The following is a 23,368-nucleotide window of genomic DNA, read 5'->3' as shown; positions in this document are numbered from 1 at the left end:
AAGAACCTCTCATTTGCAGCTTTCCCTCCAGGGCAGAAGTTAGAGATTGACCCTCCACGTGTAGAGAAAAAAGCAGGACTGCGCTGTGGAGCAGGAGGCTGGGGCACCACCTGTAACTCCAGCATCCCCTGAGTGCTGGTTCGAATCCCAGCTGCTCCACTTTTTTTGTAAGATTTGTTTCATTTATTTCAAAGATTTACGGAGGGAAAGTCAGAATCTTATCCACTACCCAAGTGGCCCCAAATGCTAAGATCAAGCCAGGAGCTTCTTCCAGGTCTCCCATGTGGGTGCAGGGGCCCAAGCACTTGGGCCATTTTCTATTGCTTTTCCCAGGCCATTAGCAGGGAGGTCAATCAGAAGTGGAGCAGCCGGGACACAAACTGGTGCCCACGTGGGATGCCAGTGCCGTAGGCAGCAGCTTTACCTACTCTGCCACAGTGCCGGAGCCCCAGCTGCTCCACTTCTGATCCAGTTCCCTACTGCTGTACCTAGGGGGGCTGCAGGGCATGGTCAGAGTGCTTGGGTCCCTGCACCCACATGGAAGACCCGGATTCCTGGCTTCTGCCTGGCCCGAGGCCAGCCACGGTGCCACGTGGGGAGTGAACCAGCAAGTGGAGCATCTCCCCAAAGTCGAGCCATCTTCTAAAAAAAGGGTGGCCGGCGCCGCGGCTCACTAGGCTAATCCTCCGCCTAGCGGCGCCAGCACACCGGGTTCTATTCCCGGTCGCCCCTCTTCCAGGCCAGCTCTCTGCTGTGGCCAGGGAGTGCAGTGGAGGATGGCCCAGGTGCTTGGGCCCTGCACCCCATGGGAGACCAGGAGAAGTACCTGGCTCCTGTCATCGGATCAGCGCAGTGCGCCGGCCATTGGAGGGTGAACCAATGGCAAAAGGAAGACCTTTCTCTCTGTCTCTCTCTCTCACTGTCCACTCTGCCTGTCAAAAAAATAAATAAATAAATAAATAAATAAATAAAGGGTAAGAGATCAATAGGAGAAAATCCAGCCCCTGGGAGTTCGTTGGTAAGCTCAAACATCTCTGAAAAGGAGCTGCATCAGCTCTGCCTAAACTGAGAAAACAAAGGCCCAAGCAGGAACCCCCGTGGCACTTAGGGAGGTGACTGAAGGAGCCCGGCACACGGCAAGGACACCTCCGAAGCACCTGCACGAGATGCTGACACATCCCTCCCAGCAAGCACTGCTCTCAAATCCAGTCCAGACTTCTTGTGGAAGTGACCTCGCTTCTCATCCATGAAAAGTGAAGGCGCCCACGTGTCCTCCTGTGCTTCGCCTCCCTGTCACCCTGCGGAGGGGAGCCGGCCTTCCGTGCTACTCTGCGCCCAGCTGTGAGGCCCGTTGCTTGGTTCACCACTTCTGCAAGGCCTGTTGCTTGGTTCACCACTTCGGGGCTAAATATAGAGGCTTCTCCCTCGACCAGCTGGCTTCCTGGGTACTTTTATCCCCTGCAAGAAGCAATACGCCTTGAAGGGCAGGCGCAGTGGTGTTGCAGGCCAGGTGCCTAGGGTTGAGTCCTGGTTACCCCATTCCCATTCCAGCTTCCTGCTGATGTGCCTGGTCAGAGTGGATGAGGGGCCAAATCACCACATGGGCCAGCTCCATGGAGTTCTGGGCTCCTGGTTGTTAGGGGCCATTGGCAAGGAACCCAGCTTAGATGAAAGCTCTCCCTGCCTTTCAAATCAATAGGCATTTCTGAAACAGTAAGACCACCTCTGCCCTCAGTAGTGAGGCCAGGTGTGGCCGCGGCTGCCCCCCTGCTGCTCCTTGGCCAGCAGCTCCCAGCACGGCCCACTGAGGCAGACCCTTCAGTGGGAGGTTTTCTTCAGTCTTTCAGCCAGAGAAGGAATGCTACTGCCGTGTGAAACCTGAACTTGGTGCTGGATGTAGTTCCCATTTTAGCAGTTCTCTGTGTTCAGTAGTCATAAACAATGAGGAGGGTGGGTGCAGAGAGGGGTTAGAAGGCAAAGTGCTCATCCTGTTGGGACAGGACGAGTGACTTCACAAAGGGACGGCGCTGCAACTGACAAAGTGTATAGGAAAAATTCCCATGGGAAGAGGGGAAGACGTCATTTCTAGAATAGCAAATTACAGCAAAAAGCAAGGTCTATTTAGGGACCAGAGAGAAGACAGAATTCAGGATTGATGCTGCAAGTTTCTTCCATCCTAAGTTGCTTTCTTCACCCTGGTATTTTTACGTTCGCCAGACACACACACCCAGAACGCAGCAAGACTGAACGACCGGACCAACACGTGGAGCAACCCCAGGGCACAGTGAAACGTCTCAGCGCCCAACGTGCACCCTTTATGCCTTGGCGCCCTCTGGTGGTAGACTGGGTATCACAGCCAGATCCTTTTTCAGCTAGGAACAAGGCGTGCTAGCGCAGAAGCCACAGGATAAACACGGCACTTTTTCCTAGATCAGCTTTACTGGAGGTTTTTTTTTTCTTTGAGAGAAAAAAGTAGGTAATGCAAAACATCCTTATATTAAAACAAATGCAGATAATACTGAATAGGATATAAAATTTACATTACTTTCTGAGATAAAAGTGCTTTTTGACACCAAAGACATTTCAAACAAGCTACTTAAGAGCTTCAGGTTGTACTCCTAAGCCCTGGGCTAGGGAGGGGCCCGTATTCTCACTCTAATGGGGGTGGGGGGAGGACGGCTGCAGCAAGGTAAATGCGTCCTCATTTGGCAATGTCCCAGGGGATGAAGCAGTGAGACCCAAGGCTTTCTCATTTTACAGAGCATTTAACCACTTTTAAAAAGCCTGAGTAAACACGAGCTTTTGCTTGAGCTGAATGTTATCTCCTCCCGGAGTGATGCCCCTCCCGTAAATGTGTGCTAAGATGCTGGGGGGGACACTGCGAGGTCAAGATCCTAAGAACCCCGGGGACCCAAGTCTGCATCACCGGACAGCAGCGACAAATGTGCTTTCCAAGGTGTCCTTGGGATCGAAAAACAAATTACTCACCTTCCGCAACAATAACAAAAAGGAAAAGAACAAAAAAAGGAAGAGCAGAAGATCCTGTACAATCAGAGCCGCGTGATGATGGCGTTCAGGGGCTGACAGTCTCCGGCTGGAAGCGACCGCTGCGGTTTGCTTTTCACATTTTATACACAAACAAGAACTCTTTTTTTTTGGGGGGGGGGGGGAGCCATTATACTTCCTTTCCAAATCTTCCTTGTTTACTGTAAATGTCCTTTATCTCTGCTGTGACAATTTACTACTTTGCAACAGACTGAATGGATGCCTCACGTCCAGATTTTTCTAGAGTAATTTAGCAACGCTTTGCCCTTTCAGTGAAATGTGAGACAAAGTTAATCCAATTTACCTTTGCTGCCTGCATGGCGGACGAGCTCTGGTGGATACTGCTGACTTCCGAGCTAGAACCAGGAACAGGTGCTTCATATTCCCCTGTCATCATCTCTCTCAATATTTTTTAAGTTTTACAGAATTATTTCTCTTTCTTCTTGGGAGTCTACTCCTCATTTTACAAACTGCAGCCGGCGCCGCGGCTCAACAGGCTAATCCTCCACCTAGCAGCGCCAGCACACTGGGTTCTAGTCCCGGTCGGGGCGCCGGATTCTGTCCCGGTTGCCCCTCTTCCAGGCCAGCTCTCTGCTGTGGCCCAGGAGTGCAGTGGAGGATGGCCCAGGTGCTTGGGCCCTGCACCCCATGGGAGACCAGGAAAAGCACCTGGCTCCTGGCTTCGGATCAGCGCGGTGCGCCAGCCGCAGCATGTCGGCCGCGGCGGCCATTGGAGGGTGAACCAACGGCAAAGGAAGACCTTTCTCTCTGTCTCTCTCTCTCTCACTGTCCACTCTGTCAAAAAAAAAAAAAAAAAAAAAAAAAAACAAACAAACCAACAACAAAGGCTTAAACTGCGACTCCAATCCTCTGACGTCATGTACCGTGAGGGAAAGACCACCTTTCCCCCTCCGTTTAAAGACTCGTGAGCAAAAATGTCCCATCCTGGAGTAACTGATGGGGGAGCAGCGGGAAATTATGGTGTGCTGGAAAAAAGAACAACAAAAAAGCAGACACCAAACACCTCTGTGTTCCCAAGATTAAATGATTATTAAAAAAGTGCGCCACGCTGTACAGAAATCATTCTCTCCCATAATTCTGTGCATCTGGGATTATAGAAATGTCACTGTCCCTGTCCCACTTGTCTTCACATTAACATTTTCAGGTCACAACAGTAAGTCTTCCCAAAGGGGACCTTCCGGAAAAACAAGCTATTTCCTCGGCTCATGTTTCCCTGAAAAAAACAAAAACACAAACACAAATAAAGTCCAGCGTGAAGATGAGGCCAGCCAGTCCCACCCAGCAGAGACGCACAGGGACAGGCGCTGGGTGACGTGACGACCCCGGGCAGGGCAACAGTGTGTGAGTGTGTGTGAGACCCGGCTGCAGAGCAGGGGTTCCACTGCTGGGCTGAGCTACCGGGCAGCGAGCTAATCCCAACTTCTCGTTACAGGGCAAGCAGCTCTAACAGACACCAGCTCTGTCACGCACTGGCTGGGCCAGCACCACAGTCAAGCTGAGCGTGTTCCATCTGTTCATCCAAAATGCTCCGAAAATCTGAAAATTCTTGAGTACTAACATGACACTCAAGATTTTGGATTTGGGAGCATTTTAGATTTTTGGAATAGGGATGTTCAACTGATAAAGTCTTAGCAAATATTCCAAAATTTAAAAATCCCAAATGTTAAACACTTGTGGTGCCGAGCACTTAGGTTAAGGACTGATCATCCTATCCACACTCAGGTGCGTAGAACAGGGCCCAGCACTCCGTAAGTGCTAGCTTCTCTTTGCTCTTTAATGACGGTCGTGTTTCTAAGGAGAGCTTAAAATGCAGGTCACATCTGAGAGCGACCGAGCAGAGCGTGGCGTTGCCAGCCTATGCGTCACTCTGGCTCTCCCGAATGCAGGCTGTGTGGCCTTGGTTAGGCCACCAGCACCGAATGGCTCTCATTCCAGTTTTTCCACAAGTGAGATGGGCCCATGAAGGCGGGTACCTATTCACACGGCTACTTGGAGGATGACGCGACACTCCATGCCTGATGCCTGCCACGTGGTAGATGGTAAACGTCCACCAAGCTCTGCCACTGTCTCGCACCACTGAAGGGTCGGGTGCTCCCTAGAAGAGTGTCTGGCCCACTAACTGATTCTCTATCTGCATTCTTACTACAGGCAGCAGGACGACAAAGGCCATCTTTCCTCTGAAGTGGACATCCTACAAGCAGACGGCAGATAAAGAGCACAGAACGCAGAATGACCCCGAGACTGCTCGTGGCTGCTCTGCGCCGCGTCACTCGCACGCTCTGGCTGGGACCCGCAGAGGGGCTCGTGGGGCTCACACGCTGAGCACCACAGCAACAGGCCTCTCATTCAGAGTCCACGCGAGGCAGCCCGCTCGGGGAAGGGCCTGTCTCACCAGCATCCCAGGGGCTGTGAAGGCAACGCCACAAGGGCTGCATCCCAGGGGCTGTAAAGGCAACGCAACAAGGGCTTCTGCGTGCATTCTCTTGTGCAAGCCTCAGCAAGCGCCTCCCACTCAGACACAGCTGGGAACTTCCGGCCACGTTAAGTGATCCCAGCGAAGTTTCCTCACAGCCCACACATTATTTGTTCTGATAAAGCTTTTCCAGATTGATTAAGAATTCTTAGTTGCAGACGAATACCTCACAGATGATACACACTGTCAACCAGTCTGGATAAAATCATCTACTGACTGACAAGGCTTCCGAAGTAAGAGACCAGCGTGGTCAGCATCACTGGTGACGGTAATCTGTCATAAATAATTTCTCATTCATCTAGCCTGTGGAAAATCTAAGGAGCTTCTGGATTAAAAAGGTAAATTTAGAAAAAAAAAAAAGAATGTGAAATCAAGGCCATCATTTTACCCAGAATAATTATCTACCTGGGTCCTATCTGTAAAGTGAATGTGATGAGAGGCTCCACCCCCTGCCCAGTCTTCTCCCGGCGTGATTATACAGAATACTGTACAAGGTGTATCAACTGGCAGCTAAAGAATGCTTCTAAGAGCTAACTTGAGATTCCAGAGACAATATTTATAAACAAAACAAAGTGAGATAAAGTACCTCTTTTTGTAGCATGCACCAGCAATCTATCCAAGAAGTATATATTGGGGAGTAAGGAGGGCATCCACCAGCAAGCCTGAAGTGGGAAAAAGATAAGCTATTCATGTCAATATTCCCAAACATTTTTTTCCCAGAATGTGGGAGGGGCTGCCATTGTGGTACAGGGAGTTAAACTGCCACCACCTGTGACATCAGTATCCCACCAGACAAGTGTCAGTTCAAGTCCTGGCTGCTCCACTTCTAATCCAGCTCCCTGTTAATGCGTCCAGGAAAGCAGCAGAAGATGGCCCAAGTGCTTGAGCCCCCACCCATATGGGAGACCAGGTTTCTGGCTTCTGGCTTCAGCCTGGCTCAGCCCTGGTCACTGTGAGTGAACCAGTGGATAGAGCTCTCTCTCTCTCCTATCTAACTTCAACCTTCAAATAGACAATCTTAAAAAAAAAAAAAAAAAAAGATTGCCGGAGCCGCGGCTCAATAGGCTAATTCTCCGCCGGCACACCAGGTTCTAGTCCCGGTCGGGGCGCCGGATTCTGTCCTGGTTGCCCCTCTTCCAGGCCAGCTCTCTGCTGTGGCCAGGGAGTGCAGTGGAGGATGGCCCAGGTGCTTGGGCCCTGCACCCCATGGGAGACCAGGAAAAGCACCTGGCTCCTGGCTCCTGCCATCGGATCAGCGCGGTGCGCCAGCCGCAGTGCGCTGGCCGCGGCGGCCATTGGAGGGTGAACCAACGGCAAAGGAAGACCTTTCTCTCTGTCTCTCTCTCTCACTGTCCACTCTGCCTGTCAAAAAAAATTAAAAAAAAAAAAAAAAAAAAAAGACTGTGAGAAATCTCTGTCAATGTATGCTCCTATGTACAAGGTTCTCTGAGAGGCAATTCTAGTTCTAACGAAACAAGTGATAGTGAAGTAGAGAAAGACCAGAGCACCCACAACCCCATATTCAGGTTTCAAACCAACACATAAACAGAAACCTCAATCTTATTTTCTAAAACATTTAGATTCTTCATTTGTTCACAAATGAAATCCCAAAACACACGAATTATATCATCAAGAAGCAGGAGGGGGGATTTTAAAGCTAACTGGTGCTCAGCAAGAGCCTAAGTCGGCGATGGACGCCAGCAGCGGTGACCACAGCTCCTCCCTGCACACAGACCGTACTCAGTGCCTCTCGCCAGACTGGAACTCATCCTTCAGGATGCTCTGGGCTAACCGACAAGCAAACTCTGCTCAAAGCCCCACACGGCCGGCCTTGGAGACCATGACATTTTCATGTCAGGGACCAGACTGGAACAGAGTTTTGAATGAAACCAAGAGGTCCAACTGCCACGCAACTGGTGGTGCTACCAGACCTCTACAAGTTGGAAGTTGGTGGCACTCAGCCCCACCTGCCCTGCCCAGCCTTCCGTTGGCCCAATTTCCCACTTCTTTCTTTAATCCTCCCCTTTTCATCAAACCCCTGGGACAGTCAGGTAAAGGTGTCACTCAGCCCCTGGCACACCTTCTGTCGTCTTCATGAAGACAAAGATAAGGACTTTAAGGAAAGGTGTGAGAATAGAGCATCTGACAACTGTCTTTATCCCCCCGCCCCTGAAACCTTTTACTTAAGGGATACAAACTTCACGTATTCCATACTGACAATTATCTTGCTCTTGGAACAGTGGTAAGTACAGTCTAAGTCCTTCAGAACTACTATTTCCACTTTTCTCTGTTCCAAAAAGGGACATGCTGTGGTCGCTCACAAATACTCATGCTGTGGCTGCTGCTACTGCTGCATGGGGCATTCAGAGGGAAAAACGAGGCGCCCAGGGACGGCACCACCGTACTTTCTCTTTCCCAATTTCTGCCGGGACTGTTCTGCCTGTCGGGCACACAGGCAGCCAAGTACAGGCTAAGAAATGCAACATACTTACCCACAGTTGTTGACAGCCATAAGATTAGACACAAGCACAAAGGGGTAGGTCAACATACTGGCAAAAAACTGTAAAATGGCAAAAGGAGGGCGAAGTTATTAGGTCACGCCTGGTCACCTCTGCTCTCCTTTTAAAAGGCCTAGTGCCACTGTGGTCAAATACTCCAACACTGGGTTTGTTTCTCAGTGCCCTTGCAAATACCAACTTACACAATTTTGTGCCTGCGAATATTTCTCCCTCCTACTGCACTGCTACATCCAACATTTGAACAAAAGTCTAGAAGGCTTCTCGGAGTCTCTGTTCATGTAACACTGAGCTCCTGGGGTGGGCATTTGGTGCCACAGTTCAGACTCTGCTTGGGACACCCACATCCCCCGGCAGGGGTTCAAGTCCCAGCTCCACTCCAGACTCCTGCTAACGGGTATCCTGAGAGGTAGCAGGTGATGGTACGGAGCCCTTGCTACCCACATGGCGATCGGTACTGAACTCTGGGCTCCTGGCTTAGGCATGGCCCAGCCAGGACAAAGAGAGGGGGAACAACTTAAAGTGCCGACGACTGGAGGGCCCCGTGATCACAGAGGCGAGTTCTCCTGTTGGCCAGGGAAGCAGGGGCAGGCGAGGCTGTGACGGAAATGCTCGCAGCCTCTCCGAAAGCTGCACAGCGACTACTTGTGCTAGCAGGCAAGAACTCGGCACCGTTCCTACCGCTGCTAAACATTGCCAAACGTGAGGGATTTCCCAGAAAGACACCTGCTTTTAAAGCAGTGACGACACAGGCCAGATTTAAAGAAAAACACAACACAGCTATTCCTGGAAGGTTAAAAGGATTAAAAAACCAACTCACTCCTGTGACAGCTTGGGAGTAACTCTTCATTTCATTCATGGTAGACACCTGAAACAGAAAGTGTCTTTATTAGGATGGGATCAGAAAATGAAGCTGATATTAAATTAACTGCCCACAAAACTACCAGCATGTTATATCTCTAAATTACCAGTCTGACAGCTTGAAAATTAATTTTGAGGATGAAAACACACAACACTGATAATTGGCATAAAAGGCAATGGTGGGGGCCGGGGCTGTGGTGTAGCAGTTAAAGCTGCTGCCTGCAGTGCTGGCATCCCATATGGGCACCAGCTTGAGTCCTGACTGCTCCACTTCTTATCCAGGCTCCTGGCTTTGGATCGGCCCAGCTCTGTCCATTGAGACCACTTAGGGAGTGAACCAGCGGATGGAAGACCTCTCTCTCTCTCTGCCTCTCAAATAAATCTTAAAAAAAAAAAAAAAAAAGGCAGTGGTGAAAATGATCAAGTTGATTTCCATTAACAGATAAATTCATATTATAATAAGAAAGTTTAGGAAAAGGGCCAGGGTTGTGGCATAACAGGTTAGGCTGCTGCCTGCATTGCTGGCATCCATATGGACATCAGTTTGAGTCCTGGCTGCTCCACTTCCAATCCAGCTCCCTGCTAATGTGCCTGGGAAACCAGTGGAGGATGGCCCAAGTCCTTGGGTCCCTGAACCCATGTGGGAGACCTGAAAAAAAGTCCTGGTTCCTGGCTTCTGCCAAGCCCAGTCCTGGCCATTGCAGCCACCTGGGGACTGAACCGGTGGATGCAAGATCTCTCTCTCTCCCTCTTTCTCTGTAACTCTTTCAAATAAATAAATCTTAATTTAAAAAGTACTTTATTAAAACAAAAAAGTTCATGGAAAATGTGTATTATGAAAAAACTAGGCATGGATTTCAAAAGCCGGTGAACCCAAATAAATCCATCTTTTAATTATATGTCCCACTAAGTTTCTAAAGTACCCTCATATACTGTTTTTTCCTATAGCGGTACAAACATACTTATGATAAAGTTAAATTAGGCACAGTATAAGACTGAGGACAATAATAAAATAGAACAATTACAAAAACATACTGTAATAAAAGTTACATGAATGTGGTCTCTCAGAACGGGAATTTTCTCTTGGATACAAGCTGACAGTGAGGCCACAGAAAGATAGACCACAGACAAGCGAGGGCCACCTGGAGAAGCCCTCTCTGCTGGCGAAGTGACACCAGTTATGTGTGTGCAGGTGCCCCTTGGTGTGCTTTGTGTTCCACCAAGCCAGGGTGCTGCCTGTAGACAGAGTCCCTGTAACTGCTAGGACAGGGAGACAATGGCCAGGAAACGCTGATTCTCAACACCTCGCAGGCTGAGGCTTCTGGAAAGCTCAACTCAAAAGCTAATACTTCAGATGAGGCCAAAAACAAACAAACAAAAACAAACAAACAAAACGTAGTAATCTCAACAAGAACAAAAAGAAAACAAAACAAGAAAAGAAGAAAAAGGGGCCAGCACTATGGCGCAGCAGGTTAAGCCGCTCTCTGTAACACCAGCATCCCACACTGGAGTGCCAATTGCTCGACTCCTGATCCAGCTCCTTGCTAAGGCACTTGGGAAAGCAGTGGATGACGGCCCGAGTTCCAGGCTCCCAGCTTGCACTGGCCTTGCCCTAGCTGTTCTGTGGACATTTGGGGAATGAATCGTGGAGGGAAGATCTTTGCTGTCTCTTCTCTTTCTGCAGTTCTGCCTTTGAAATGGTCTGCGTGAATCCTGCACAGGCACAGGGGCAGGACTAGAACTCTAGGTCCACCTCTCTACAGTAAACTGTGTACATTATTCCTTTAAAGCTAACTGCACAGCCAAGTGAATACAGAACAGCCCACACCAGAACATCTCACCCAGGTCACAACCTACCCCACTGTCCAGTGCATAGGTATTGACAAGGTACGCCAGCGAGTTACAGAGCCACAAAGAAATTATGTCACCCAGGAGGCGAGGAATAAGACCCCTACATGAAGAAAAATAAGAACCCCGAAATATGATCAGTAAAAAGGTATGCACTCAATGCAAACTCTCAAAGAATTAAGAAATTTCAAAACTCTAGGCAGCTGAAAAGGCATTAAACACCAGACTCCACCCTTATTTCTAGGTGTCCTTGAGGCTGGTCTCTAATGACTTCCGTTCCCATTTTTAAAACACAGGTCAGCTGTAGCTCTCTGAACTGAGGCCACTGGCTCACCTTCATATTAGTAACTCTAAGCAGGGAGGCCAAATATTTACAAGGCACTTTGGAGAAGAAACTTAAATATGGTTTTACCCCACCATTTGACATTCAAATTACAAAGAGAGAACGATCCAAAGATAACAAATGAGAGACATCAAAAAAAAATGTTTCCAGGGTCCAAGAGACTAGGTGAGACAGCCTAGAACAGTGGGAAGAACATGACCCACAGACAAAAGACCACGGTTCTAATGTCCTCTGTCACCTACCAGCCATGTGACAGGTAGCAAACAAATGGGCCTGGGCATAGAGTTCTTTTAATTTCTATGACATGACTAGGGTAGCTGTGCTGCCGACCTCCCAAAGCATTTGTGATACTCAAAGTGTGTGCAAATATTCTGAAAACTGGCTAATAATGCAGAGTTTTTCTTAACAGAAAAAGGAGTATAGTCTAAGTTTTGCCAAAGTAAATTCAAGCCTTGCAAAACTTATTTTCTTAGAATAAGAAAAATACATGTTAAGAGGATTTCTCCATTTTTCAAAACTTAATTTTCCTTATTTGATAAACTACATATGACTGGAAAACTACTTTAAAGGGTAGAACCTTGTCATTAACTTATTAAAAATCCTCATTTCAAAATCTTAAATATCTAGGAGAAAAAGTCTGGGATCTTTACAACAAGAGAATTTAAGTCAGAGGGACCTAAATACAGCTTAAAATGAAGCGAACCCAGGAAGGCCACTTTCTCCAGGGATTAAACCAAGATTCACTGTCCATATTTTCAGAAAGCTTCTGGCTCACCAACAAATCACACACTCACACGTCAACAGCAACTCACGCAAAAAATCCCAGGATGCCTTCTTCCCGATAGATGGTTACTATGGAGTCATAAAGTCCACTGGGCACGCAGGAAAGAAAGGTAAACACATTAAGATTATTTTGGAGCTATAAAAAATATAATTACCACTTTTGACAAGGTCAAATTTACCACCCCGCCCCGTCCACTTTCTAGTGCCCACTCACTCTGCAGACAGATCAATCTGGAGATGGAAGAAGGACCGAACTACCTAAGGGCATAGCTGGTATCAGACTCGCCAACTTATTCCTGAGACCTGGGGTGGGCTCCAAACCCTGCCTGAGGTTATTTTTCCCATATTTTACTTGTTTATGTGCAGGTCAAACTCTAAGGAATCATAACAACGTAAGGTAGTATACATTTTGGTTAACAAAGCTTCTAGAACACTTGTAAACAAAAACACTTACCAGTACTTGGATTCTCTGCCAATGAATTGTACCATAGATCTCAGTGTGATCACTGCAGAACACAGAGAAGAGACTTTTAAAATTATGCGGAGATACATTTTGATAGCCCTGGAAAAAAAATGGCTTTCCATCTAAAGACACTTCACTCTCTGGAAAAACTGGGTATAAGCCAAAACAAGCAAGTAAACAATAACAGGCAGGCAAGGAGGCACTTCACTTAACTACCATGTCAACCTATCTAAGCAGTTAAGAGAGATCCAGTTGCACAAAGACAGGAAATCAGGTTCCAGTGATCAAGCGCGAACATACCGTGGAAGGGATGTGTGATGAGGGTAGCAGCAGATCGAGCGATCATCTCTCGAGTTGTCTAGAAACAATCAACACACACTTCTGAAATCTAATGACACTCAAATTCCTGCGAGGGGAACATGAGTGGATACTGTAGTGGGAGACACTGAGCCCTCCTCCCCGCAGTCAGAACAGCCTGAATGGGGTGGGCTCCCAGACACCGTCATCCTCCAGGACTTTCCACTCACGGACTTCAACGTTCTGTGATAGTTACTTCTCAAAATCTGTCCGCAAAGCAGATTTCTGTTATTTTTTCCCAATTTCATGCATAAGAAAAAGCAGAGGAACACAGGGAAGGTCACCAGTAAAGAGTTGCCCATGCCGGCGCCGTGGCTCACTAGGCTAATCCTCCGCCTGCAGCACCGGCACACCGGGTTCTAGTCCCGGTTGCTCCTCTTCCAGTCCAGCTCTCTGCTGTGGCCCGGGAGTGCAGTGGAGGATGGCCCAAGTGCTTGGGTCCTGCAACCCATGGGAGACCAGGAGGAAGCTCCTGGCTCTTGGCTTCAGATCAGCGCAGCGTGCTGGCCACAGTGGCCATCTGGGGGGGGGGGGGGGAGTGAACCAACGGAAGAAAGACCTTTCTGTCTCTCTCTCACTGTCTAACTCTGCCTGTCAAAAATAAATAAATAAATAAATAAATAAAATAAAAAATAAAAGAGTTGCCCAGCGGAATAAAACTTAGGAGGCCATGATTTCAGATTCTGCTACCTATGCTAGACAAATGGCTCTATTTAGTCTCAGGGAGAAGAGAACAACTGTTTGTGACCACAACCCTGTCAACTTCACTATGTTTATTCTAATTTATCCTTCTAGTCCAGGACTCTGTACCGAGGTAATGAAGGAAATGAAGTTTTAATACTTGGAGGTAGGCCTGGGGTTTAATACAGCAGGTCTGTCATTCCGTTTTTCATTTCTTTCTTTTTTAAGATTTATTTGTTTATTTGAAAGCTGGAATTACAGAGAAAGGGAGAGACAGAGATCTTCCATCTGCTAGTTCACTCCCCAAATGGCCGCAACAGTCAGAGTTGGGCCAGGCCAAAGGCAGGAGCTTCACGCGGTCTCCTACGTGGGTGCAGGGCCCAAGCACTTGGGCCATCCTCTGCTGCTTTCCCAGGCACATCAGCAGGGAGCTGCATAGGAAGTGGAGCCGCCGGGACTCATAGCGGTGCCACGTGGGATGTCAGCACTGCAGTCAGCAGCTTTACCCACTATGCCACAGCATCAGCGCCTCTGTTTTGCATTGCACCATTATCTTCAATCACAGAGTTAAGAAAGCCCCAGCCCCTACTCCAATGGTAGTGCTGGGAAGACCCCACGGGACAAGCTGGACTAGCTGGAGTTAAGGAAATACCAACCACGTATGAACACATGCAGTCCTGATTCTACACACACTGACTTCGTGAACATTTACAGAGAACACCCGGTTCATCTGACGTCAACCATTAATAATGTGTGCTTTGGAACATTTCAGAAGGAAGCATTTACTGAAAAATCATGACCTCATTAAAGACAACTGGACAGTGTGAGAACTAAGGAGAGAGTTCTCAGTTCTCAGAGCCAGGCATGAACTCTTCTCCCATGACACAGGATGGGGTGGGGAACGGGTGATGAAGAATGTTTCAGAATCACAATAATGGCACCAAAGCCATTTCTGGATATGGAGTAACCACTATTTTAATATTTCTGTGTCAGAGGTTTTTAACGCTATTGGAAGACTTTCAGTAAACACCTTATCACTCTCACACATGGAGTGAGTGGGCAAATAGAGTTTCCTTGAATTGCCTCTATTCTAAATAGGAGGCCCTGCTCCTCTCTTTGTGTGATGTTAAACACATAGCAGGACCCGAGTTAAACTGAAGCCTTCTTCTCCTTTGCGAGCAGACACGGAACATACGGGCCGAGGACCCTGATTCTACCCCACACATAGCTGCCACCCCACACGCAGCTGGATGTGGGCAAACAGTGAGCGAAGGAACTCATCTCTTACCTCTTTGATAACTCGGTCAAAGGAAGATGAGACATCTTTCTGTGCATTTCCAGGTCCCAAGTCCTTGAAATAAAATCAGAGAAGACACAGAACTCAGTGGCTTTAAAGAGAATTGTTGTAACTGGCGGTCACCCCATATACCAACGCTCACTAGGACAAAAGAGAAACCCACCACCTGGTCTCTCTCCCACAGAGGCCCAAATGCCAGCAACAGTCTGAGGGGAAGGGGGCCCATGCACAGAATCAGCTCCAACGTACCTCAACCTTGTCACACTCCTGGTAATGCTACAGAAGAAAAGAGAGGATAATTAGGACCACAGAAGTGCACGAGACAAGATGCTAAACGAAAAACGCTGGCAGAAGCCAAAACAGCTGAAGATTACTTTCCCCCTGCAAATCTCCAAATCACTTCTATTCCTAATTCATCACTGGAAATAGTGTTTCTAAGGTGATCCTGTTGCTGGCTTTAACATGCTGGTCAGATGGAAGAGCAGGCAAATACTAGGGAAAACTCTTCTTTAAAACAGAAAAAGGACAGCCAAGAAAAAGGAAATCCCAACAACATTAGTTATGAACATTCACTTTTAAGATCATTAAGTTGGTAAAAACACAGCCTGGCCTTTCCAATTCTTCTCGCGCAAAAAGCAAAACCAACACCGAATTAGGGCGAGTCTCTTTTCTTCACTGTACAAAAGACCCGAGACTCGCTGCCACGACTGAATAGCTGAAACCCCCTCTTTCCCTTGTAACGGACTGTTTCTAAAACTAGCAGGAGAGCTGCCTTTTCTCTTCTAGAGAAGAGACATGAATACCACCAGAGCCCAGACCACACTGGAAGAGGAAACACTTGCGGGTATCTTAGAAACAGAAAGTGGGGAAGGTGAAAAGAACAGCTACTCATTACGTAATACCCAGTTGTATTGTTTTCTGGCCATACTAGATTTTAAAAATGAACAACACTTTCTTTGTAAAAATAATTATATTTTATGAAAAAAAAAAAAATCACAGGAAAGAGAACCAATGTCAAGATTAGGCAAAGTGGAGGCTATCAGCCAGATGTCAGGTCTGTGGCTAGAACTGATTCCAATCGTTTCAGGCCTTCTAAAAATCCTTGCTCATTTCTGGGGCTTGTTTTTCACTTCACGGATACTGTTTATATTGTCTACAGATTTCAACTCAGTTCTTGTTCAGGTATACAGATCTCTTTTTCATAAAGGTTGACAGATTTCTTAGCCCTGACTAGATCCTTCCTCTTGCTTGTGATACGAAGTGCACTACTAATCCCTTGTTCTATTTCACTGGGCTACCTTTAACCATTAGGGTACCTGGTTACCTCAAGTTTGTCTCAAGTCATTTGGTCTCAAGCGGTAATTTCACTCTTGCTCTCAATCTGTACAGAAGCTTCTAACTCGATAGCACCCGTAGGGACAGCTCCCCGAGATAAGAGCGGTGCTTTCACTGAGCGCACAGCAGGGTGTGGCTGGAAAGAAAGAGTAGCCAATCCACCAAACCACTGCCAGGGAGACGCCATCACTCTGACCCAGGCTACCTGAAATGGTGCTTCCAGATCCAGACCCACAGGCCTGCCAGCAAAGTATAAATACCAACGAAATGACAGCTTCTACGTGAGGAACTGATGAAAAGCTCTCTCATATCAAGGCTGGCTGAAGAGACTTTAAAACTACAAAGGATTCTATGAAATACTATTTAAGTAAGCAGTAAATAAATATCTAGAGTTTAACATCTCTGATACATCGTACGTTAGAAATAATATGTGGATTTGGTTGGCATACACTGCTGATTTTTTGAGAGTTATAACACAGGGACCAGGAGGAGACAGAATAATGAATTACAAAACCATTAGTTTTATATTCTCAACCACACACATGCTGTATTTCTAAATGGCACAAAATTCTTATCCATAACACCATTATAAATATGGTAATAGGAACTTCTGTCTGCAGAATTTATAAATGTTAAGACTTCTTTAAAGGTTAAGTTTGACCTACACTGTAACAGGTACAACTAAGAAACAAGTACAATCAAAATGATGTCACAAACTTCAGCATTAGAATTAAAATAATTCACTTATGTATCCACCACCACCAAGGATAAGCAGATGTAAAAAGTTTCCCCCTTAGCCAGCACCGTGGCTCACTAGGCTAATCCTCCGCCTTGCGGCGCCGGCACACCGGGTTCTAGTCCTGGTCAGGGCGCAGGATTCTGTCCCGGTTGCCACCCTTCCAGGCCAGCTCTCTGCTGTGGCCCGGGAGTGCAGTGGAGGATGGCCCAGGTGCTTGGGCCCTGCACCCCATGGGAGACCAGGAAAAGCACCTGGCTCCTGGCTCCTGCCATCGGATCAGCGCGGTGCGCCGGCTGAGAAAGGAAGAAAGGAAGACCTTTCTCTCTGTCTCTCACTGTCCACTCTGCCTGTCAAAAAAAAAAAAGTTTCCCCCTTTTCATTTAAGAGCTCTTGCCTCCTGAAAACAAGTGCCACAGAAAGTTGTGGTCTCACCCCTCATCCCTTCCCCTATCCCAAAAGCTACTGCTACCCTGCATGGTTGTACAATCTGGTAGATTTTTTTTTTTAATTTCTTTTAATTTTTTAAAAAATTTGATGGGCTGGCTTGTCTTGTGGTATAGCAGGTAAAGCCACTGCCTGTGACACTGGCATCCCACATGGGCACCAGTTCCATCCAGTACTGGCTCCTCAAATTCTGACTCAACTGCCTGCTAATGATTAGAAAAAGCAATGGAAGGGGCCGGCGCTATGGCGCAGCGGGTTAACACCCTGGCCTGAAGTGCCGGTATCCCATATGGGTGGTCGTTCGAGACTGGCTGCTCCACTTCCCGTCCAGCTCTCTGCTGTGGCCTGGGAAAGCAGTAGAAGATGGCCCAAGTGTTTGGGCTCCTGTACCCGCATGGGAGACCTGGAGGAAGTTCCTGGCTCCTGGCTTCAGATTGGCACAACTCTGGCCGTTGTGGCCAATTGGGGAGTGAACCAGTGGATGGAAGACCTCTCTCTCTCTCTGCCTCTCCTCTCTGTGTAACTCTTTCAAGTAAAATAGATAAAATAAAAAAAAAAGAAAAAAGAAAAGAAAAGAAAAGCAGTGTAAGATGGCCTTAGTGTCTGGGCCCCTGCCATTCATGTGGGAGACCCGGATGGAATTCCAGGCTTTGGCCTAGGCTAACCTTGGCTGTTGTGGCCATCTAGGGAATGAACCAGTGGGTGGAAGATCTGTCACTCTGCCTTTCAAACAAATAAATAAATCTTAAAAAAAAAAAAAAGGTAGATGTTGTGGCACAGAGTGTTAGGACATCACGTGGGACACCCTGTCCCCTGTCAGAATGCTGAGGATCGAGCCGTGCTTGGATTCCAATTCGGCGCTTGCTAATACCTCCAGGAGGCAGCAGGTGGCCCCAGGATTTGGGTCCCTGCCATCCACCAGGGGAAGCTGGATGGGTCTCCTAGCTTGTGGCTTCACCCTGGCCCCGCCTGGGCTGTTGTAGATATTTGGGGAGTGAACCTGAACCAGCAGATGAAAGATCTCTTGGTCTTTCCTTTAGTCTGTCACTCTACCTTCCAAATAAATTAAAAAGGCAGAAATCCAAATACTCACAATCCAGATCAGAGAAGAAAACTGCCACCACCACGGACTCCCACACACAGTCCCTCTCCCCTCCTATGAACACTGTCACTGACTGATTTTTTTTTTAATATTTATTTATTTATTTGAAATTCAGAGTTACACAGAGAAAGAGAGAGAGAGAGATTGGGGTCTTCCATTACAACAGCCAGAGCTCCCTGCTGGTATGCTTGGAAAAGCAGTAGAAGATGGCCCAAGTCCCTGGGCCCCTGCACCCATGTGGGAGACTCAGGTGAAGCTCCTGGCTTCGGTCCCAGCTATTGCAGCCATTTGGGGAATGAACCAGCAGTTGGAAGATCTCTCTGTCTCTCCCTCCCTTTCTGTAACTTTCAAATAAAATAAATTAAAAAAAAAAAAAAAAAAAAAAAAATCTTTTTTTTTTTTTTTTTTTTTTTAACAGGCAGAGTGGACAGTGAGAGAGACAGAGAGAAAGGTCTTCCTTTGCTGTTGGTTCACCCTCCAATGGCCGCTGCCGCTGGCGCACCGCGCTGATCCGAAGCCAGGAGCCAGGTGCTTCCTCCTGGTCTCCCATGCGGGTGCAGGGCCCAAGCACTTGGGCCATCCTCCACTGCACTCCCGGGCCACAGCAGAGAGCTGGACTGGAAGGGGGGCAACCAGGATGAGAACCCGGTGTGCCGGTGCCGCAAGGCAGAGGATTAGCCTATTGAGCCACGGCGCCGGCCCATAAAAAAATCTTTAAAAAAAAAAAAAAATCTGTGGATTAATTTTCTTACCTGTAAAACTTTTCCATGGACCACAGTTCCAAGGACTCCTGAACACAGTCTTGGAGTTAAGCCTGTGAACAACCCACGCCTCCCGTCGATGCTGGCAATGTGCTGAGCTGAGAACACAAGTTAGAGACTTAAGTTCGGGTCCAAACAGTTACTTGCAGCAACCCCTGCCTAACACAGTCCTCAATGTCATCAAAACCAAGTAAATCAAAGACACTTACCATAACAAAAGAGACCAGGAAGCTGACATACTTGCCGCCCAAAAATATTTCGTCCTATTGTTGGAGGAAGAGGCTCATACCCGACCTTTAAAAACAGGGAACATACCAACTGTTAAGCAATATCACTAGGAATGCCTTGGTTGCCCGGTTTTGAATAAAGAGTAAAATTATGAAGCCAGCATTCGGGCAGAGCAGGTTCAGTGACACCTGCAACAGCACCCCATAACAGAGTGGAGGTTCAAGTCCTGTTTGCTCCGCTCCCAATCCAGCTACCTGCTAATGGGCCCGGGAAAGCAGCAGAAGGTGGCCCAAGGACTTGGATCCCTGCCACCGATGTAGAACAGAGTGAAGCTCCTGGCTTCAACCTGGCCCAGTCCCAGCCGTTGTGGCAGTTTGCGGAGTAAATCAGTGGCTCAAAGATCGATCAACTTGCCTCTCACTTTCTCTGTAACTCTGCCTTTCTAATAAATAAATCTTAAAAAAAAAAAAAAAAGAACTAGGGCAATTTGTATATTTGGACACAATGAGAAGGCATTCATTAAGTCAGCATTAATTACCTGTATGGCAAATGCATATAGAGCTGGATAATTCACTTAGGAAATAATTACAAGGCAAATTCATGTTAAATGAATAGATTGCCATCAATAATCTAATGAAGGCTATTTTGTAAAGCTAATGATGGCCACTTTATTCATATAATATATCCAGAACTTTGGGTGCTAAAGGGGTATTTGAGAGAATAAATGCCGTAGGACATGCTTTTAATTCTCTTTTGTTCCATTTCAAGTCTGTGAAATGAAATAACTGCTGAGATCCCTGAAAGTGCTACGACTATTTTAAAAACTGAGTATTTGGGAATTTTACCAGAACCCCTGAGATACTTGGCAACACACAGATATTGTGAAATCAGAATTCAAGATATTCAAGTTTTGGAGGTAACATCACCGAATGTCCCTAGGAAACCCTGTCTTCTGAGGGAGTCCTGGGCAGTGCGTCCGTTCCAGACGTACTGAGAAATGCTTTCACTGCAGACGCTAGCTGGCCCCGAACGCGCCAATTCTGCTTTAGCCTTCACAGCACATTTTAGTCTCTGTCAAATAACTGATTTTATAGTGGCCTTTTACATAGGCAACCTGAACCTACAGAGATCAACTCAGCAACCAATAATTTGGATTAGCAACAACGCAGGAGTAAGAAATGCCCTGGGAGCCAGTACTGTGGTAAAGCCACAGCTTGGATACCAGCATCCCATATGGGTGCTTGTGTGCCGGCTGCTCCACCCCTGCTGTTGGCCTGGGAAAAACAGCAGAAGATGACCCAAGTGTTTGGACCCCTGCCACCCACTGGGAGACCTGGATAAGCTCCTGGCTCCTACCTGGCCCAGCCCCGGATGGTGTAACCACATGGGGGGTGAACCAGCGGATGGAAGATCTCTCTGCCTCTCCCTCTGACTTTCAAATAAATAATTTTTTTTTAAAGAAATGTTCTAATCCTTAGTGCCTTGTAGATATTTTACAGAAAAGCGGGTGGTGAGCAACAGGAGCCGGAAAAACCGCCCTGTTCCTTGGCACAAAAGGCATGGGGTAATTAACGTCAACCCTCAATAAAGGTCTTTAAAAAAACGAATGCCCTGCCCATCACTGGAATGTTTAGAAGAACTGAAAATGCTCCCTAGGTATAGTGTCAACTAAACACCGGCCTACCTGCCCGTGAATACAAAATACCGAGTAAAAATGACTCTAAAACACATTAGAAACTAACACCTAGGTTCCAACTTGCCCAAACTCCTTTCAGCCGAACTGACTTCCGGCTCAGACAAATGTCATTTTCACTGTCAGGAGCCACCCGGGACTGCGGCTGGAAAGCGCTCCGCGGGTCTGATATCGGAAATGACCCCTAACCTTCAGGTCCTTCCGAAATCTGACGTTATTGTCACTTCGGAAAGTGCTCCATACCTCTGGGTATGGCCGTTAAAGTCTCGGAAGAAAACAGCAAGTAGGACCAGAAGCAAAAAGCAGAAAAAGCGACAAAAATAACAGAAGTCGGCTCCCCTGCTAATCTCGGGTTCGCCTTCGAGTAGGTCGTGTCCTGCGTCTGCAGGCGAGCGGGGCCAGGCTAGAGGCGAATGCTGAGGCCGGAGGGGGTTAGAGCTGGGAAGCCCCCGGTGGCGACCGGCCACGATCAACCCCGGGGAGCCGCTGGGCAAGGGCAGGGCGGCAGTTGGCTACGGGAAAGGGAGCGGGCCTCATCGCGGGGCACGGAGGCGAGACCCCGGCGGGGGGCCGCGAGAGGGGCCGCGGGCCGGCGGAAGCTGTCCCTGCCGGGAGGGAAAGGACAGCAGAGAAGCGACAGCATCTCCAGGGACTGAAGGCCCAGGAAGGCTGGAACTGAGCCTCCGGAGCTGCGGGCGGCGGCGAGCGAACAGGACGCCGGGCGGGGAAGGGAATGGCGGCGACTCATACCTGGATGAGCACTTTCACGTACATGAGCGGCTGGGACAGGATGGTGAGACCGGAGCCCAGGAGCACCTGACTGGCCGCGTCCGCCATGATGGCACCCGCGGACGGACAGACAGAACGAGCCACCAAGCGACCGAGCCGGCCGCAGGTCACGTGCCAGGACGCCGGCTTCACTGGCCCGCCCGCGAAGCGCGCGCGCGCGCACGCACGCACGCACGCAGCGGCGCGCCCCGCCCAGTCCCCGCCCACAGCTCCGCCCGCAGAAACGGCAGGCGCTCGAGAGCGGCCGCTGCGGTCGGGGCGGGGCTTATAGCCAGTGACGCAAGCGTCTTGTATTGGGCTCGGCGCCCTCCACGGGGAACGAGTTTCTTTTGCGCGTGCGCAAGCGAGAAGTCTCCGGAAGGAGAAGAAAGGGCGTGGCGATGGCGGGGCGGGGGAAGAGGGGGTGTGACCCTGACGAGCAAAGGCAAGGTCAGAGAACTAGAAAGAATTCATAGATTTTCCATTATGCTTCCCTCCGCACTTGCCCTTTGGCATCCTCAGCGTAGGGTACAAAGGTGTTTGGCGTTGGAGCTCAAACCTTAGATCAGTCTGATGGCGAATAATGCGTCGTCTCCGGGGTGCAGTTCTTCCATCCTTCGCAGTTAATGTCCACTTCGCAGGGTCGCCTTCTGTGACCGTTCAGCCTAAATTCGCCTCGCCCTTATTTCCTGCGCGTCGCTCTGTAGCGCTCCACTGGAAATCCCGGCAGCCTGCGTTCACAGTTGTATTTGCCGTGCGTGGTACACCCTGGGTGCTCAATAAATGCTGCACGAATTAACCTCAGTGCCAACCAGGCCACCCCTATTTAAGAAGCAGAGACGACCGCAGCTTGGATATGCTCTGTATTTGACCACGTTTGAGTTGGGCAGAGCGTGGCGCAGAGCAGGAGGTGCTGGCGAAAGGTTTGCTTTTGGAACCTGGCTCTTCCTTTGTATCCATTCATTTTATCCTCTTTGATGTTGGTTCTGCATCCAAGTCTAACGTGGGATACCTCTCAGCATCGCCATGGACATGAAGTGAAATTGTGCGTAGGAAATTTAAACGCTAGTTTTGCTTAATACTGCCCTGTACGCAGCAGGTTGCTAGGCACTCGACAGAGCAGAAGGCACATGAGCTTGGAAGTCCGGATTCTGTCTCTGCCAGTTAATAGACGTGGTCGTGGGCGGATCACATTATCTCTCTGCACCTTAAACAAATGGGTAGAGTGGTGTCTGCTTCCTAACACGGCTGTGAGGGCCAAGTAAAACATTCTTTAAAAAATAGAGGCCGGCGCCGCGGCTCACTAGGCTAATCCTGCGCCTTGTGGCGCCGGCACACCAGGTTCTAGTCCTGGTCGGGGCACCAGATTCTGTCCCGGTTGCCCCTCTTCCAGGCCAGCTCTCTGCTGTGGCCAGGGAGTGCAGTGGAGGATGGCCCAAGTGCTTGGGCCCTGCACCCCATGGGAGACCAGGATAAGTACCTGGCTCCTGCCTTCGGATCAGACAGGCAGGGACAGCTGTTCTTGTTCGCTGATGTTGTTGGGGCAGTCGGGGAGCTGCGCTGCCTCCAGGCTTCCTGTTGTATTCTTTGAGACTTTTTCCTCCTGTGGA

General features: G+C 48.5%; 1 protein-coding gene across 2 annotated transcripts; it reads right to left on the bottom strand.

Moving 5' to 3' along the window:
* Window positions 1-4,072: 4,072 nt before the first annotated feature.
* MTCH2 (mitochondrial carrier 2) lies at window positions 4,073-21,900 on the bottom strand. 2 transcript variants are annotated; one of them, XM_002709103.6, is made up of 13 exons: window positions 21,741-21,900; window positions 19,279-19,363; window positions 19,061-19,167; window positions 14,938-14,964; window positions 14,680-14,742; window positions 12,654-12,711; window positions 12,345-12,396; window positions 11,920-11,979; window positions 10,774-10,867; window positions 8,876-8,923; window positions 8,032-8,099; window positions 6,126-6,201; window positions 4,073-4,279 (listed from the first exon to the last, which is right to left on the bottom strand). In XM_002709103.6, exons 1-13 carry the CDS (start codon window positions 21,825-21,827, stop codon window positions 4,193-4,195), a joined length of 912 nt encoding a protein of 303 aa, XP_002709149.1. In that variant the 5' UTR covers window positions 21,828-21,900; the 3' UTR covers window positions 4,073-4,192. The 2 variants fall into 2 exon arrangements, with proteins under 2 accessions (XP_002709149.1, XP_051709314.1); XM_051853354.3 differs by having other exon boundaries at window positions 21,763-21,847.
* Window positions 21,901-23,368: the final 1,468 nt, after the last annotated feature.

This window comes from Oryctolagus cuniculus, chromosome 1, assembly GCF_051225735.1.
Source record: "Oryctolagus cuniculus isolate XC-2025 breed Fujian yellow rabbit chromosome 1, ASM5122573v1, whole genome shotgun sequence".
In the NCBI taxonomy this organism is placed as follows: domain Eukaryota; kingdom Metazoa; phylum Chordata; class Mammalia; order Lagomorpha; family Leporidae; genus Oryctolagus; species Oryctolagus cuniculus.
Note: the sequence above shows the minus strand (reverse complement) of the source record. Positions and strands in the feature narration are given on the sequence as shown.

Coding starts and splice junctions, on each gene's coding strand:
- MTCH2 (XM_002709103.6), bottom strand. CDS start 21,827: ATGGCGGACGCGGCCAGTCAGGTGCTCCTGGGCTCCGGTCTCACCATC. Junction 12,397..12,653: donor CATCACACATCCCTTCCACG/GTATGTTCGCGC, acceptor TGTGTTCTGCAG/TGATCACACTGAGATCTATG. Junction 10,868..11,919: donor GGCATCCTGGGATTTTTTGC/GTGAGTTGCTGT, acceptor TTCTTCATGTAG/GGGTCTTATTCCTCGCCTCC.